At 37.5% G+C, this 16,879-nt stretch overlaps 2 protein-coding genes and 2 long non-coding RNA genes across 4 annotated transcripts; 2 read left to right on the top strand and 2 right to left on the bottom strand.

The window, feature by feature from the left end:
* Nucleotides 1-24: 24 nt before the first annotated feature.
* On the top strand, nucleotides 25-1,936 carry LOC148721124 (uncharacterized). The gene is made up of 2 exons (XR_015993145.1): nucleotides 25-662; nucleotides 795-1,936. It is a non-coding gene; the product is annotated as an uncharacterized LOC148721124 (long non-coding RNA).
* A 1,784-nt stretch (nucleotides 1,937-3,720) lies between these two features.
* Nucleotides 3,721-4,906, bottom strand: LOC148721123 (uncharacterized). Its single transcript, XM_088738354.1, has 4 exons — nucleotides 4,812-4,906; nucleotides 4,559-4,714; nucleotides 4,275-4,334; nucleotides 3,721-4,115 (listed from the first exon to the last, which is right to left on the bottom strand). Exons 1-4 carry the CDS (start codon nucleotides 4,812-4,814, stop codon nucleotides 4,062-4,064), a joined length of 273 nt encoding a protein of 90 aa, XP_088594480.1. The 5' UTR covers nucleotides 4,815-4,906; the 3' UTR covers nucleotides 3,721-4,061.
* Nucleotides 4,907-4,924: 18 nt separating this feature from the next.
* Nucleotides 4,925-14,957, top strand: LOC111321165 (mesoderm induction early response protein 1). Its single transcript, XM_022923961.2, has 13 exons — nucleotides 4,925-4,983; nucleotides 5,262-5,289; nucleotides 5,422-5,561; nucleotides 6,396-6,720; nucleotides 7,615-7,700; nucleotides 7,923-7,989; nucleotides 8,089-8,148; nucleotides 8,326-8,405; nucleotides 8,638-8,719; nucleotides 9,448-9,492; nucleotides 9,670-9,716; nucleotides 10,080-10,207; nucleotides 10,998-14,957. Exons 1-13 carry the CDS (start codon nucleotides 4,963-4,965, stop codon nucleotides 11,605-11,607), a joined length of 1,719 nt encoding a protein of 572 aa, XP_022779696.1. The 5' UTR covers nucleotides 4,925-4,962; the 3' UTR covers nucleotides 11,608-14,957.
* LOC148721122 (uncharacterized) lies at nucleotides 14,189-16,817 on the bottom strand. The gene is made up of 2 exons (XR_015993143.1): nucleotides 16,676-16,817; nucleotides 14,189-16,514 (listed from the first exon to the last, which is right to left on the bottom strand). It is a non-coding gene; the product is annotated as an uncharacterized LOC148721122 (long non-coding RNA).
* Nucleotides 16,818-16,879: the final 62 nt, after the last annotated feature.

Raw genomic sequence — 16,879 nt, 5'->3', positions numbered from 1 at the left:
TCGAAAGCAATGGCTCTCTGTTATTGACGAGGCGTGAGGTCAATCATGGATATTGGCCAAAAACTTTTTCTGGATTTGTAAACAAGCTGAATCTTTAATTAAGGATTTTTTATGTGGAAATGTAAAGATTACAATAAAAATGCAAAATAGATCAACAAAACGAATTATAGTTTCTGCCGTTAGGGTCTGTCCTCGAGATCGGTGTACAAGGCGTTGGAAGAAAACAGCAAACAAACTGGTTCTTGGTCCGGCAATAGGCTATATTTGGCTGGTTCTTATTTAGGACAATCGCTATGAATTTGCTGGCGAAAGGAGGAGAACAGATAAACACGATGAAAAAGAAACTGCAGCAAAAAAACTTTGCTGGCGTAAAAAAAACTTATTCATGTTCGGCTACCTTCAAAACGTAATTAATTACAAAGTCAAATTGAAATATTTTGAAACAAGTTTGCACCTGTGGCCAGCGATTAATTTTGAATAATTGTCTAGTGTATTCGGTGATTGTCACGAGTTCAATATTTCCCAAGAACAATTGACATCTCCAACTTGAACTTCTTCAATTTGAATTTTCAATGATAGCTGATAATCAATGATTCAAGCCTGAACTTCATACAAATGAGCTGGAGCCTTGATTAGCATCCTATCAATGAAATTTGAACCAGGTAAAGAGGAATTATTTGTCGCACCGTAAAAAAATGGAAATACAGATGCCTTAATATTTGCCTTTTATTATCATTTCATACTTGAGGCACTTAAACATGTTTCAGGGTAATAATAATTTTTTGACACAATAGACAATTTTAGAGAAAAATCGAGTTTCCAGATGGGATTTGAACCCACGACCCTCGACCGTGATCTAGTCGGATGCTCTAACCACTGAGCTACAGGAGACTCTAAGGTGAGCAATTTTATGACGGATTTACTTCAATGAATATACGCTGGTGAGGAGGTCTTCTCGTGAATATCAGTAAAGAAGTGAGGAAGTCTTCACGTGAATATCATATGGAATCTTTGTCGATAGACATTTGACTCAGCCTGCATCACAGCCTATGCATTATGTGGAGTATCGTTGATGACGATAACAGCCAAAAGTGTGGACAGACTTCTCGCCCTGTTGTTAAGGCTAAGATACAGACAAATTGTAACATTGAAGCGTACAAACATCATTGTGGCTAACTTTTGGATTGTATCTAGTTTCATTGCTTCAGTTGATGCTTCATATTAGATTACCGTATAATCAGTTGGTATGACATTATAATTATACCATCTTGCCTTGTTACTTCAGTCGCCTCGTATATAAAATTTTTTTCGGGGTCTCAGTCATCATGAGGTTCGAGTACAAGATCATGTCCAACAACAGCCAAGCCAACAAAATGCACTGAACATGTTGCAATACAAAAAGGCAGCTAGTGTACAGTGCGCTGTGGGTGCAGTTAGCCGTTAGTTGTTTGTTATGCTCCATACTTTATTGTGGCAATTGTAATAGCTGACAGTAAAACATATACATCACACTTAGTAGTATTAAGGGAAGTATCAGCTGTCTTAGTCCACTTTAACTCGACGTTAAACCCGTTCCTTTACTGCTGGAAGATTAGTGAAATAAGACAGGCAGTAAAGCAGACAATCAGACAAGCATTGTGCTGTCCATGGAGTTAGATCCTATTGGAGTTACATTCTTTTTTTATACTTTCAAATTTGTCTCTTGAAGTCACAACTATTATCAGAGCGCTCGACGTCTTTTTCAGTTGCGCGCAAACAGCTGATGAAAAGGCAATAAAGACACGTACTAACCACATCTTTTTAAAACAACGTTTCTAGCTATCAAACTTTATCATGAATACAACATAACTGACGAAAAAGTATTCATGCATTATACTTTCTTGTTTCGGGTTACAATGAAATAAATGAAGTTCATATATTTTGAACTGCGGTAGTAGATACGTATGATGCACGTTTATTACGAATCAACTTAACGGCCTGCTCCCAGTTGGCTTGTTAGCTCAATTGGTACAGCGCTGCACTGATATCGCAGAGGTCAGTGGTTCGAATCCCGTACAGGCATGATTTTTTTTCAGGTCTGATTTTCGCTATTGCTTAAATAGCGCTATCTACTGCGAGGATCGTGCATCATACTTTCTTGTTTATTGTTTAAGCAATATGAAGACATCGGAAAAATGCGTCAGAGAATAGCTTGTTAGAAAGTTGTTCGAGCGGATAAGTGTTTTATAAAAATAGTTTTAAAAAATAATTTCAACTGAAAGGTTTTCCTTTTCTGAAAGCTTGCAATTGATGGTATGACGCCATATTGCCAAGCGTGCAGGTCAAGTTTCACTCACGAGTTTTTTTTTATTCTAAGAAAAATGTCCGTTGTCTCCAAGTTTTGTTTATTCTAGGCCACATATGAGCGATTAACTTCCCCTCAGTATTACTTCTTCTCCTTTTAGGCCGTCGTGCAAGGCCTTTTTTTGGAGTTCTGAATTTAGTACAATACAGGGAAAATCATTTTATTTAATCATCGGCTCTAAAACACGACAAGTTATCTAAATATGCTTCAAAAAATGACCAGAGAATGGTTCCTCCATGCATATCGTATTATCAAGTAATAATGTAGTCGATGTCTGTTTGTTTGACAAGAGATTTACCTTTTAGCGCTAATTTGTACGTACTTAGATGAAACTTAACTCTGAGCTAATTGCGATAAGCAGCTAATTACGGCCCACATATAATTGGCTTGTAGTTCAGCTGTAGTCACTATCATTCTGAAAAAACAAACGGAGGATTTGAAGGAAAATTTCATGGGCTAGAACTCCTATACGAGAGTAGATAAATTGTTTCATCTTTTTAACAATAACTTATTGTAAGTTACTCGTCTGATTGATCTGTCAGCTATTTCCCTTAGGTGACTGAAACAACGCGATTGCTGGATAGTAAAACAAATGTAAATATAAATGTAAATATAGTTTATATCTGACCACTTGCAGCCTTGAGGCTGAATTACAGGTGCAGTGTAAGGTTGAGAACAGACGTGAGCATATCAGGCGCCTCTGGCAGCCGCTTCAGTCTATCGATCTCACCTTCCCACCCATCCCACCCCAGGGGAGGACATCCATCACACAGTAATCTCGTGTGTGGGAAATTAACGTCTCCTACCCCAACCCTGCAGGAGACGGAACCTCCATTTATTCGTCCCTATCCGAGAAGACTAGAATATCTAACCATATCTTGATGTTATAGAAAGGTAGCATATTCTTCTTAATTATTTTAAGACCTCGAGTGTTGGTCCGGCCGGGGCTCGAACCCTCGACCTCCCGCACAACAGTCCCATGAACAAAGCAAAATGTCTTCAGTTTTCGCACCATCTCAAACAACAGGTAATAAGTCGTGAACTGGAACTGTATTAAAAGTTATTTCAAAAGAAGAAACAATTTGTCTGAAAAGATTCAGGCTTTGACATTTCCAGCTAACATTATGTTCACAGGTAAATGATAATGTCCTCCCCCAAAGAAATAACTTTACAAATTGACATTGAGCAGTCGGGAAAACAAATTTAGGAAAAACGGGGGTGGGGGGGGGGGGGAGTAAGAGGAAACAGGGAGGGTGGAGAGATAAAAGATTGGGAGAAAACTGAGAAGGGAGGGGAAGGTATCCCACTGACCCCCTGCCCTTGGCAATGCGTTACGTTTGCAGTCAAATAATTGAAATAAACAGGCTGTAATTCAATTAGTTGCGTCAAAACAAGTTTAATTCAAAACCATGATTTTTTTTTACAAGAAATTGAACATTTACAGTAAATGCCTTCACTATTCCAGACCCTTGGCTCTACCTTGACAGAAAACTAAAGAGCGGGTACCTTTTGTGATGAACACTAAAGAAAATTACTCAATCTAACACTACAGTTCTCTAATTATATAAACCCCATGTGAGAGAAAGTTTATCTTAGGGATATTAAGGCAATCCCATTAGCAAGAAACATGATGTTGCCAAATACACACAGTTTTGCATGATAAGACAATTTATCGTACATTCTGTACACAAACAAGAAAAAATAATAACAGATTGGTTTATTTTGACCAGTTGATCCATTGGTAGTTATCTGGTAGACTTGGATCATCTTCCTGCAAAACAGATCAATTAAGGACTTAAAAGACGTGTGAAAGGATAACAGTTAACGAGGCATTTTTCCGCTTAATTTGGAAAACAGAAGAAAACTGCAGTAGTCGGTTGCTCAGTCTCGTAAAAAAGTTAACGTTAACGTTAACGTTCTCAGCACCTACCTTCGCATATCTTGCAAAACGTTGTGATGGGATGTGTCTGTAAGGTGGGACATAACGTCTCTAATAAAAATAAAAAAAAAAACACCATACAAAAAATATATGTGTGTATTAAAGAGGGTGAGAGGCTAAACATACAGCCAATCCCATGCATGAACGATATCTTAACAGCAACATTATGATAACAAATTAATCAATTTTTTCAAGTTAGCCATATATTTTCATTGGCATTGTGGTTATAACCTACTTTTTAATATCACAAGGTTGGTTAGTTGATATAATTTTACCTCTCTAGACCAACTTAGCAATGCAACTGGTATCTGCAATCCAAGAACAACAGCAAAACAGATAGCTGTATTTCTTTTCCAGTTCCTCGGATTGCACCACCATCCACCGGTCGGAGACCACACATACTTTGGATAATCAAACTTTTTTACCCCTCCCTGGGTACAGAAGCAATAAAAAATCATTAGGCTACATCCATACAACATCAGGGACAAGAAAACCCACGAAAATGCGCAAAATTGTGTAAAAACAAACCATTTTCTTGGCAATATAATCTTAACCCCCGTGGACAAGGTAGCCAGGCCTTGCATCTTTCCTCGCAGGGAGCTGTGGGATATTTCCAACAGTTCTTTTCGGTCGCATGACGCATGCTTGGACGCTTTGCCGCTTCAACAAATTTTCAAAGATGGCCGAGTCGACGGAACTGGTAAGCTCGCGTGAAAAAAAATTAATTTAATCAGACATTTAATCCTCGCATTTGACAAGCCAAAATTTTCCAAAGACTTTTCAAAATGTTCACTTTATCCATCTGTATAGGCCTTTGAGGGTTTCTCTTCCCTGGAGATTTGTTATGAACAATGTTTACGTTGCCAAATAGACTTATCAACCATGAAGCGGTCTTTCGTGTTTGCGAATCGGAAGTCGCTAAGATTTTCGTGATATTTGTGTAGCGTGATTCTAATTTTCTTTTTCGAATTCATACAGTCCCCTAAAGCTCCAACGGATGATGCAGGTATTTTTTTTTTAATCTTAAACGAGTTTATTAAAATGTAGATTAATGAACTTTTGGCAATTAACAAGTTTTTACGAACAAAATGGAATTAAACTGTTATCTTCTCTTTGGATATTTTTGCATTGGTACTAGGTGATTCAACAGACCAAGAATATGAAATCACAGCTGATATGATGGTGCACGATATTGATGATGAAACTACTATGGACGAGGAAGAGTTCATGGCAGATAAAGATGAATTTAATGAAGACGAACTATCAGAACTTCAAAAGGTAAAGAAAGAGTTATTATTTTTATTTATCACCACATTTTTATGGATTAATTTGTGAGCTGTATTTTTAGTTTTAGAAAGAAAAAAGATGAAGAGAGACAATATTTTTTTGCACATTTTCACTTTCTATATTTTGACTAGAGACTGTTTCCTCATGCTTCTGGTGTAAAAATAGCAATTAGTGCAGCTTAAATAATTAGGTGTAAATTATTGTTCATAATACACTTACATTGTGTTGTGGGATTTAGATCTGTGTAAAAAGTCAGAAATCTATTTTGATTAATTTTCAGAGGTAACAGTAAAATTATTCTATCAGACGAAAGATTTTGTATTCTCTATTACAAATATCATTTGCACTTTTTATCAAATTTATCACCAATATAACTAGCAGCTAAAGAAAAAAAAATAAAGTGGTTTGGGTGTCACAGCCTGCTTCACTACTCTTAACTTTTGCTTTTAAAATATGGAATTGGGTCTATTAAGTTACCGGGACTTTGGAGAAAGGGATCTTATGTCTCAAACTTGGACCTCACAACAGAAAGCAGGGTTCAACACTAACTTTTCAACTTACTAGCCAAGTGGCTAGTAACAACTTAGATGTTACAAAAATTTCAGTTTTTTACTAGCCAAATTGGCAAATGGAAACTGAAAACCATCAGCCAAAACTGTACTTCCACCAGTTTGTGGCTAGATGGCAACTGTTAGTATCGAGCTTTGAGAAAATTCAGTTTGCAAACCACAAGACCACTGTGTTTCCCACCCTCTGTTATATAAGATGACATGATTTCATTCTTGCTTTTCAAAGTATTAAGTAGATGTTTGTATGTATAACTAGGAACAGGACATGCCACTGGAGGAATTACTGGCTCTATATGGATACTCAGACGAGGCTAACCCAGAGGCTGTTGTACCTTTAGATGAGATCAAGCCTGAACCTCTTCCACCTCTGATTGACGCCAGTGAAATTGATCCCTCTCCTCACCCAGTTAATCCACTGCTCGGAGAAAGTGCTCTGCCAGAAACTACAGAGTCTCTGGCGGTTCCTTCCCCAGACTCCCCCCTGTCAGTACCATCACCCAGGTCTCCACAGTCCCTTCCTTCACCAAGACCTACTCGCGATAACAATGTCTTTCCTGAAAACCAAAGGATAACCAGAGGATGTAAGTGTACATATATCTTATTAACCAAGCGCGAGGGCCGTACTGGGAGAATATCGGACCGAGGTCTTGACAGTATGGACCGAGCGCAGTACAGACTTGACAGTACGGACTTGACAGTACGGACTTGACAGTATGGACTTGACAGTACGGACTTGACAGTGCGAACCGAGCGCAGCTCGGTCCATACAAAAAAGACCGAGGGCCGATATTCTTCTAGTACGGTCCCGAGCAAGCTTGGTTGATAAGAGATTTATTATACGACTGAAGTTCTAAGGGACACAAGTGCGGTATCATTCGGGACCATTCGGGACAGTGCCCGGTCCAATACTGAGAGAATATTGACTGGCAATAGAACATTTTGATAGGTTGATTTTAGTTATTGGCTCTCTGACTACCCAAGTCATGTAATAAAGGATCTTTCTTAAGTGTTTTGAACACATTCACTTTGATAAGTGACCAAGAAGTACAGGGCCAATACATTTTAAAACAGACAGGTGAAGAGAATTAAGACAAATATCAACTGAGGGCAATTCTCAGAACTAAAAACATGAGAAATGTAGTGCAAACGGTTGGGAGACTTTCTTTTGAGATGTTAGGGGTAAAGTGGTTACCTCTCTCACATTCAGGGCTTGACACCAATGATAGCCAAGTAGCTACAGACTAGTAGAAATTCGGTTTTGGCTAGTGGTTAAATTCCATTTTCACCAGCCAGTTCGGCTAGTAAGCAATCTGAAATTGTTGTAATATCTAAGTTGTCACTAGCCCCTGGGCTAGTAGGTTGAAAAGTCAGTGTTGAGTCCTGCTCATGTTCATTGACAGCACTTGTATCTATTCTCCAGCTCTCGTAGATTTTCTGTAATAAAAAATGTTATTATCATATTTCTTGGTCTTCAGTGGCTGCTGCTTACAGTTATTTCAATCTGGGTGAAAGTTCGTCATCTTCTGATGATGAGGATTATTCACCGGAAGACTGGAAGAAGGTGAGAAAAATGCTTCTTTGATGTACTGTATGAAGTAGTATGCCTTTGTAATCATCCGGTGGTTAAGAGATTTCTGTTTGGCAAGTGACTTGCTTAACAATGTACAGTATAAGGTTATTTTAGTTCTGAACGGGACACTTTATTGACTGGTTCTGCAGTGTAGCCAGTAACTCTTATTACGAACTCTGTATTTATTTATCTATTTATTTAATTTTTTTTCAGGAGATCCAAATTGGACCTGATCATCAGGCAGAAGTCCCAGAAGTACTGGGTCCAAACTATCAAGATGGTGAGTTGACATTGATGCTGTTAGTTGGTATTCAAACTGGAGCAAACAACAAAAAAAAGTTTAATATAATTATGTGCCCTTGATTTTCTTTGATAACAGCTCCATATTCGAAAGATGACAAGTGTCTTTGGGATCCAAAGAAAGTCAGTGGAAAAGAGTGTAAGTCCATTTTGCATTAATTTCATTGCTACATCTCTATCCTGTTTGGTTTCACAATTTTCTTAGCAGAGGGAAGCATTGTGTACAGTTTCTATACGTAACAGCATTCATGTATCGTCGGATATGACCTTCTGATCTTCCAGCTGTTATCCCATTTTTTTTTTATTTCCCCTGCAGTGCAGCGATATCTTAATGCAATCTGCCAAATACCAGGCTTAGAAGGAATGAGAAGAGATGTAATTAGAGACGATGAACAGGTAAAGGCTGATCTTCATCCACAAGATGGCCAGATCTAGAGTCAGTGCTGTAAATAGAAGCATAGAATGAGAAGCAATTAGTCGGAAATCAAACCAGTAAAATTATTACCCAAATGCCAATGGTGCTTGGATTGTGCATTCAACATTATCACTAGTAAGAACTAAACCCCCAATACACAAACATTCCCAATACTTATTTAAAAATTAACTGTGATTTGCTCTTACTCTGCAGGCCCTTTACCTGCTTTTACAATGCAACTACTTAGTGGAAGAAGCTATTGGCAAGCGAAAATCACAAACCAATCCACAAGCAGGTTTGTGATACTTAGAATAATTTTTCCAACCATCATTTAAAGAAGTAAAGATTAGTCTGAATACTACCAACTTGAAGATAATTTCTTGTATATCAACACTAACAGATTTGCGGGAGAATGATGTTGGATTAAATATGACTTAATTCATAAATCCTATTGGTTGTTTGGTGTGTATTATCGCTGAGTACTTTTATGAGTTGTGCTGTATTTTGATGAGCCCATAGGGTGAGTCAAAATACCAAGAAAATACTCAGTGATATTACACACCAAAATGTCTGTTAAGAGACTTATTATCCAACATGCCAAATTGTTATTTCAGTGAAGGCAAACTTTTCAGATATTTCTGGAGAACAAATATCGCATCACATCTGTACTCTTTTCATGCCTTATCTGTACTCTTTTCATGCATTATCTGTACTCTGGGGCAAATCCAGGGGTGGTTGAGGTGGTTCGGTCGAACCCCCTAAATTTTCCCTCAGAACACTGGAAATCATGTTCCCGAAGACCTAATTTTCAAAATCTTGGACCCCTCAGAAGGGGAACAATTCTCCAAACCCCCCTCCGAACCTCTCTTGACTAAATCGTGGATCTGCCCCAGGTACTCTATGAAGCATAGTTGGATAATAAAATGTATTATATGGAGTAGAAACTGTCATTTTTTCAAGTTAGAACTATACCTATCAGTTCTTTCTTGATATTACTGCAATTTAGGTATTTTATCTTTATAGAAATGGCCCTTTGGTCAGAAGATGAGTGCAGAGATTTTGAAAGTGGTGAGTTGTGAATTAATTATAAATTAACAGTTCAAATAATTTTATTTTTCAGTCATTATTTACTTCTAAAGGGAAATTTCTTTGTAATTGGAAGTTTTTTTAGAAAGACATGTTATACATTTAGTAATTGTACCTCTGTACAAGAGGGGCTGAATACAAATTTTCTTTTTCTTTCAGGTTTGAGAGTATATGGCAAGGACTTTAGACAGATACAAAAAAATAAGGTACAGGAGAGGAGCTGGCATACTTTATGTGTAGATTACAACAGGGGCTAGTAATTACCTCGATAAAAATGACAGAACAAAATTGTTTTGATATTATGGATAAGTCAGTTGTATTTGGCTCTTTTCTCCAATCTTGTTATGGTACAGATTTACCCCTTAGACCAGGTCTTTCACACTAAAATTTAACATTATTTTCATACTTCATCTAAATTTTTCTGTTTTTTTTTTCTTTTTATCAGTTTTATATTTTGTGTTTCTAATTAAGATAATGAATAGTCATTCTATAGAAGGTAATAATAATCAGAAACATTTGAAAATTTGGAACAATGAAAACTTTTAACTTGAACATATTGTTTACTGCAGGTTATATCACGCAGTGTGGGAGAAATTGTTCAGTTTTATTATTTGTGGAAGAAGACTGAACGCCATGATGCATTTGCTTGCCAAACAAGGTTAACTAAAAAGAAATATGCCTTTCACCCTGGCATCACGTAAGTGTTACTTAAGTTCGTAAGATAGGTAAGTGAATGGAGATGCCATTTATTTTGTCACAAACATGGGGCAAAACAAAAAAAAAATTCTGAGTTTTCTATGATGAGTTGAACCACACAACTTCACTGAGCCACAAAGAAGTGAAATAATGAGCTAGGCCATTACTAGCAAACTACAAACTGCTATGATCAGCAGTATCAAAACTGCTATAGAAAAAAGATTACAAAGTTTGAGCTTAATCTTTGAGTAAAGAAAGATATAGAACAAAGAATTAGTTGAGGTGCTGATAAGGAATAAAACCTGTTGCAAGTATTGTCACCAACAGGGTTAAGGACTCTTCTCATGTGGAAAATAATTAATAGACTCCATGATTGGCCATGATGTGAGTCATCAGTAAACTGAGGTTTTTTCTAACCATTTGCACTGCATTATGGCAGTAGGGTAGGACTAGAACGGAACATATGTGAACCATGCGAGTAGTCCACTCAATAAATCCCACCCAACCTACCCCAGGGGAGGACATCCATCACACAGTAATCTCATGCCTAGGAAATTAACGTCTCCTACCCCTAACCCTGTAGGAGATGGGACCTCCCTTTATTCGTCCCTATCCGAGAAGACTAGAATATCTAACCATTTCTTGATGTTATAGAAAGGTAGCATATTCTTCTCAATTATTTTAAGACCTTGAGTGTTGGTCCGGCCGGGGCTCGAACCATCGGCCTCCCACACAACAGTCCAGCATTCTATCCATTGAGCTAACCAGGAGGCGGTTTCCATTTTATACAGGGATTATATGGACAGATTCTTGGATGAGAATGAAAGTGCTGCATCAAGCCGTGCGTCCAGTCCCCACAACTTTACAATGTCAAGGGTACGACCAGGAAATGGCAATGCACCTACTACTGTACAAACTCCAAGTCAGCCAATAGCAATACAACCAGCGCATACTATTGGAGCCCCCACAGCAGCCCAGAGCACCATTGTCACCATCAATGGCACAAACTCAAATCCTTCATCTGTCTCGTTGCCAAGGAGAGAGAGAGAATCCCAGGAGAATCCTGCCAACAGACAGGTGCAGCAACAGCAGTCTTGTGTTCCAACATCCGTTATAGTTTCAGGGCCAGATTCTGGAGGGGAACCACCACTCAAAAAGTTAAAAATCCTCCCTGGTTCTCGACCGAAGCTTATCAACAGTATGCTGAGTAAACCACCTCCTTTAAAGCCCATAGTGTCAGTGGGATCTGGGGCATTCCATCCAAATAACATTGGGAGTGTACCATTGCCTCCGACAAGTGTTTCAAGTTTTAATACATCAAATTCTCATGAACCTTCTTACTTGCCTGTGCAAAACACACCAGATGTGACAGATTCTCTTCTCTTTACACACAACAAGTGACAATTGTTCAGCTTTTTAATGGTGTTACTCACAGGCTGGGGCAGATAAATACCTATCAGATGAGGGAACTCCACAAAGAAGCAGATGTTTTGCAATGCTGATGCCCTTCCTTTACTCTCAAGCTTAAGTACTAAATGTAACTCAAGGCTCTTATACTAATCAGACTGCTTTTACTCCCAAGATCTGATTGTCAATTCTCTCCCCAAGCTGCCACATATTTCCTTCGTAAATTAGTTACAAGAGTTTGGTGTTAGATCAAGATAAAGATTGTTACCTGATAAATTTGAGTATTCTCAATACCTGTTTGCTGGATAATGTGTGGATGTTATAGAGAGAAGTTACATGTTAATCACTTTTGGGAGCTAAAGGGTTAATTGTTAGTATCATAAAGTAGACATCTCTTCCTACAGCCATATTGGCAAAACACCGTCAAGTTGCAATGTTCAGAAACTTTAATGGTTCCTGGCACTGACGTAGACCTACTGTGTACAAAGTTGAATACTAGTAAGAATTAATGTACATTTTATTATCATAATACTGTGGCTTTACGAAATTATTTATTAAATCTGGCTATAAAAGAAACTTACATTACCACAAATATTAGTTCAGAAAGGGGAAGGTTTTAATTAGAAATTTTTTAGTCAGAGTTTTGTTCATTGAACGGCATTTTTGCTGTGGGAATCTTTGAATTTGTGCTCATTGTAATTATTGTATACTGTTCGAATGGTTTTCAACCTGCAAAATGTTTGTAGCTAACTCAGGGTTGTAGCTAGGAATTAGGCTGCTGGCTGTAATTTCATGTGACACAGTTCAAAGATGGAGTTTGATATTGGACAATTGTTTGTATGCAACCTTAGTAGTGCATGTTGTGCTTTACTATGTGATTGCAGGCCAGAAATCTAACTGGCAATTGCATATTCTCTTTCTGGCATAGTTTCGCTGGCGGCCAGCATTTAGCAACAGTCCTGATAACTGGCTTTTGATTTCCTCTCCTTGAATTTATTTATTTTCCCAATGGGGATTCAGGTTATTTTGTGTGTTCAATGCAAAGTTGTAGTCATATATTATTTCCTCCTCAGTAACCATAATTTTATGATGAATAACTCTTTCTTTTTTTCAAAACTGCTCTGGATGCTGTTTTTTTTTTTCCTTGTAGGGAGGAGTACTTGTGGATGTTAACTTTAAAAAAACTGCTTGTCAATTTGTTTCAATTGATTTTTTCTTCAGAAAAATGAGTGGGTATTTTTAATATTACTATGTTTTAAGGGTGCTATCTAAAATATGAGCTTGTGATAAGTCTTGAAAGAAAACCCACATGCTGGGCTTATCGTAGATTTTGTAGGTTGATGGAATTTTTTTGAGGGATTTAAGTCTTTCATTCCCAAGATCTCATCAGCAGTTCTCCTTACTTTATACTATGCAATTATCACGTGATGTTAGTTCAGAGAATTTGGTATCGGATCGATTATCCAAATTAATATTTTTCTTATTCTCATCACTTATCTGTTTTATATTGTCTTAATATTGTAAGGAGAAATTCTTTCTTGATCACTTACGGGAGTTAAAGGGACAGATGTGAAAATTTACTTTTTCCTCTTGCACATTTTTAAATTGAATAAGGAGTTACCGAATCATAAAGTTTGTTAAAATGCTGTAATCGTAATTGTTATGTTAGACTGAGGATACGAACTGTCCTATCCAATTATCTTTGTATCCAGTGTGTTGTGTAGTGTTTTAAAGGTTGGTTTTGCAATAACACTCTTTGAAATTTATAAATAAGATAGTTAATCCAATTTTTCCCTTGTGAAATCAAGAAATATTTTATCCAGGAAAGTTTATGAATTAAGTGGAACCATGACGAAGGGAAGGTGGTGGGACAAGGATGTACTGTTGCAAGAGGTGAGATGTAGAAAAAACAACACTTTTCTGGATGCATTGACATTGCTTGAATATCTTTTACAAGACTTACAGGTTTTATCTCAAAACTGTTAGAAACAGGTGTAAAACTCTGAGATAGAGATTTGATACATAATTTAGGCTGCTATCACGAGGGGGTCTTTGTATCTGTAGCAATTTTGTTTGGTGAATATCTAGGAGAGAATGAAGTTCCAATTGATGCTGTTGTTAGAGGTTGAGTTATCACATGCCCAGCTAAACAACAGCTGTGAACTGACTGTAGCTCCCTTTGAATCAGTAGTTACACTTCTTTTTCTGGAATTTATACGTGTAGAGTTGATTTTCAGACCCTTCTTCAAATCACAGTTCAGTCCATCACTTCTGAAAATTAATGCTGGGCTACTTAAATTATTAGTAGATACAATTCTACTTAGGTGGGGTAAACTTACAGCCTTTCAAATGCTAGACTTATTTTTTATACTTGTAAGCATCTTTTCCTGGCCGAAATAAAAGCTGACTTGAAAAGACCACTAGTTTGAAAAAGGGTTTGAAGATATATACATGGTACAGTAGAAAACCAGTCGGAAGAGTTTCTGTTCTATTATCACAAATTTCTTGTCAGTTTCTAAATAATCTTTTGAAAAGGGGCCTACTTCCTGATAGGCAATCAATAATGACGAAGGGATGCATTTTTCTTAATAAATTTAATTATTTGATAAGGTGCATATTAAATGAATGCATGGCTTTTTGTGCTATAAAATTGGCAAGTACAAAGGAGGCATTTGTAAATGCACAAACTAAATAAAGAAAACGTTCTTTCTTAGCATTAGCAACAGAAATTATTCACAGCTGACTGTTTCCATGCTAAAACTGACTATAACTTAAGAGTGTTAAAAGAGGAAAATTTGTATTTTGGCTAATTAACAACAGATAATACTGTTTATATAAATTTTACCATGGCACTCTGGCTCATAAAAAAATGTCAGCTAGAGGGGGTTAATTTTGGGTTTGCAAGCTGCTTCAGGTACTCTATTGAAATCATGCAATACTTATTTTGTATGCACACCTAACTACAGTGTACCTTAATTTGATTTGTGTTAAATAGGTTAAATTCATTTTGAAGGTAATTATTGAACAAAGGTTATGCCAGTGATCAGTGTATTTTTTTCAGTTGCTGTCATTAGTAACATTCATCATAAAATTGTAAAGTTGAACTGTAATTATAGTTTCTCATAAAAACAACTTTGGCAACATCCTAGTATCTACATCTATGTTCGGTCAGTAAATTTGTATAGCTATTAAATTTCAGAGTCTTTGATATTTGTTTCTTTGAAAGTTTAACCTTCCCTGTCTTATTAAAAAGGGAAGTCATTAAAAATTGAATAGCAGGAAACAAAAGTGAGTTGTTATTTTGGTTTTCTCAGTCATTAAAATTTGACATACAGTCACAAGTATACTGTGTGATACCTGCAGTTCTTTGGTTGGAAAAGCTTCAAAACAGAAACTGACAAACTGAACAATAACTCACCCAAATGAAAGCATTGAGTAAAAAAAGGCAAACTTGCCTTTCATAAACCCTTTACACTCTAACATAAGTATGGATGTTTTCCACACTGTTCTTTATACATTTCCTGCCACGCTGACAAGGAGAATTTGCATCAGGATCAAGAGCTGTTTTAGTTCGTGATATTTCCTCTATTCTTGTGACCTTGAGTCGGGGGTGATATTATATTGTATGGAGAAATGGATGTGAGTCACACTTAGAAGTTAACAAAAACAGTTAGCTTAATGGACAGAGTGCTGGACTGTTGTGCAGGAGGTCGAGGGTTCGAGCCCCGGCGCGACCAACACTCAGGGTCTTAAAATAATTGAGAAGAATATGCTCCCTTCTTATAACATCAAGAAATGGTTAAATATTCTAGTCTTCTCAGAAAGGAGCAAATAAATGGAGGTCCTGTCTCTTGCAGGGTTAGGGGCAGGAGACATTAATATCCCACGCACGAGATTACTGTGTGATGGATGTCCTCCCCCGGGTGGGATGGGTGGGTAACAGGACCCCCATTGATACCAGTGTTTACTACACTGAAGGGGCTATCCTGTATAAATATAGATGTCTAAATGTCTGGTCTGTGCCACAGGTAACCAAATGGTGAATTAGCAGGGGATTTCAAGGGAAGCTAGTCACTGGAAGCCTACCATTACCTGTGCCACCTCTTACCAACATCTGTTTAACACGTCAGCAAGCTCCAATGTTTGGGTTTTTACTTACAGCCCCTTTCCAGGTGTAGTTGCCAACAACACCATTAGCAGCCACTAAGATAACTCTTTAACTCCCATGAGTGAGCAAGATAGAATTTCTCCTTACAAAATGATTCTCAATACAATATCAAGCAGGAATGTGATGAGAATAAGAAAATTATCAATTAATGAATTATTACTTGATCCAATACTAAGTTCTCCTAATAAACTTAAAAAAAAAACTAATGACAGTAAGGAAAGTTACTAATGAGGTCCTGGGAGTGAGAGCAGGGGGCCCAGACTCGTCGCTTGTCTGGGTGCCCCGTGGTGAGAGGGTGAAAAAGTTATTAAACTCCTGAGCCAGCCCTTTTGAGAACAGCCCTTTTGAGAACAGCCCTTTCATACTGCTACGATCAGAGCAATGTTCAAAGCATCTTGCAAAGAAACTTCTATGGGTGTTAAGAGTCTGTTGTGTTGTGTTGCCTATGGGTTAACACTTTCTTTTCTTGTCCACACCAATCCTTGAGAAGGAGATTGAGATTTCTTGAATGCTTAGAAAGTTAGGCATCAATCTAATGGCAATACACAATACTGTCTTCGCACTTGTGATGTTAGAGGGCATTGCTGAAAACAGATGTCAGCATTTCAAAACATGCTGTCAGTGGTAGATCTCGTTGGTCACCTCACTCCATTGCATCCACCATCTTAACTGCGACATGATAACCAGCGACAAGAACAAAGATCCACGCTAGCATCACAAGGCTGGCCACAAACTGAGAAACAAAATGTTTTGTTTTACAATAAAAGTCTGGCTCGTACAAGTATCGAAACTTTTCCATCCTTACTAGCGATTAATTGCATCTGATTCAACCAGGTCTGACTTCAAGCTAGTTTGGTTTTTTTTTTCGAGGATTTTTCGTAAAATTCAGCTTACCATTGTCGGTAGTAGTTCCTTCAGTCGATAACCCATAGCTTAATGTATTCCGATGTGCACAATGATGTCTGAAACAGTGCGATTATTGCAAATCACCTTTCATTTCACTTTGAAGAACTAGCCTTTTATTTTGAAAATATGGAAGCGGTTTTCCTTTTTGATCATGCTCATTGCTAAAACCTCAGACACCCTATCTCCAGTCTT

This window comes from Stylophora pistillata, chromosome 11 (genome assembly GCF_964205215.1).
Source record: "Stylophora pistillata chromosome 11, jaStyPist1.2, whole genome shotgun sequence".
Classification (NCBI taxonomy): Eukaryota; Metazoa; Cnidaria; class Anthozoa; order Scleractinia; family Pocilloporidae; genus Stylophora; species Stylophora pistillata.
Note: the sequence above shows the minus strand (reverse complement) of the source record. Positions and strands in the feature narration are given on the sequence as shown.

Bases quoted from the DNA above. Each gene is read 5' to 3' on its own strand.
- LOC148721123 (XM_088738354.1), bottom strand. The intron at 4,335-4,558 runs GTAAAATTATAT...TATTTTTATTAG, and splicing joins TGCTAAGTTGGTCTAGAGAG to AGACGTTATGTCCCACCTTA. The intron at 4,116-4,274 runs GTAGGTGCTGAG...TCTGTTTTGCAG, and splicing joins GTTTTGCAAGATATGCGAAG to GAAGATGATCCAAGTCTACC.
- LOC111321165 (XM_022923961.2), top strand. From the start codon at position 4,963: ATGGCCGAGTCGACGGAACTG. The intron at 8,406-8,637 runs GTAAAGGCTGAT...CTTACTCTGCAG, and splicing joins TAATTAGAGACGATGAACAG to GCCCTTTACCTGCTTTTACA. The intron at 9,717-10,079 runs GTACAGGAGAGG...TGTTTACTGCAG, and splicing joins GACAGATACAAAAAAATAAG to GTTATATCACGCAGTGTGGG.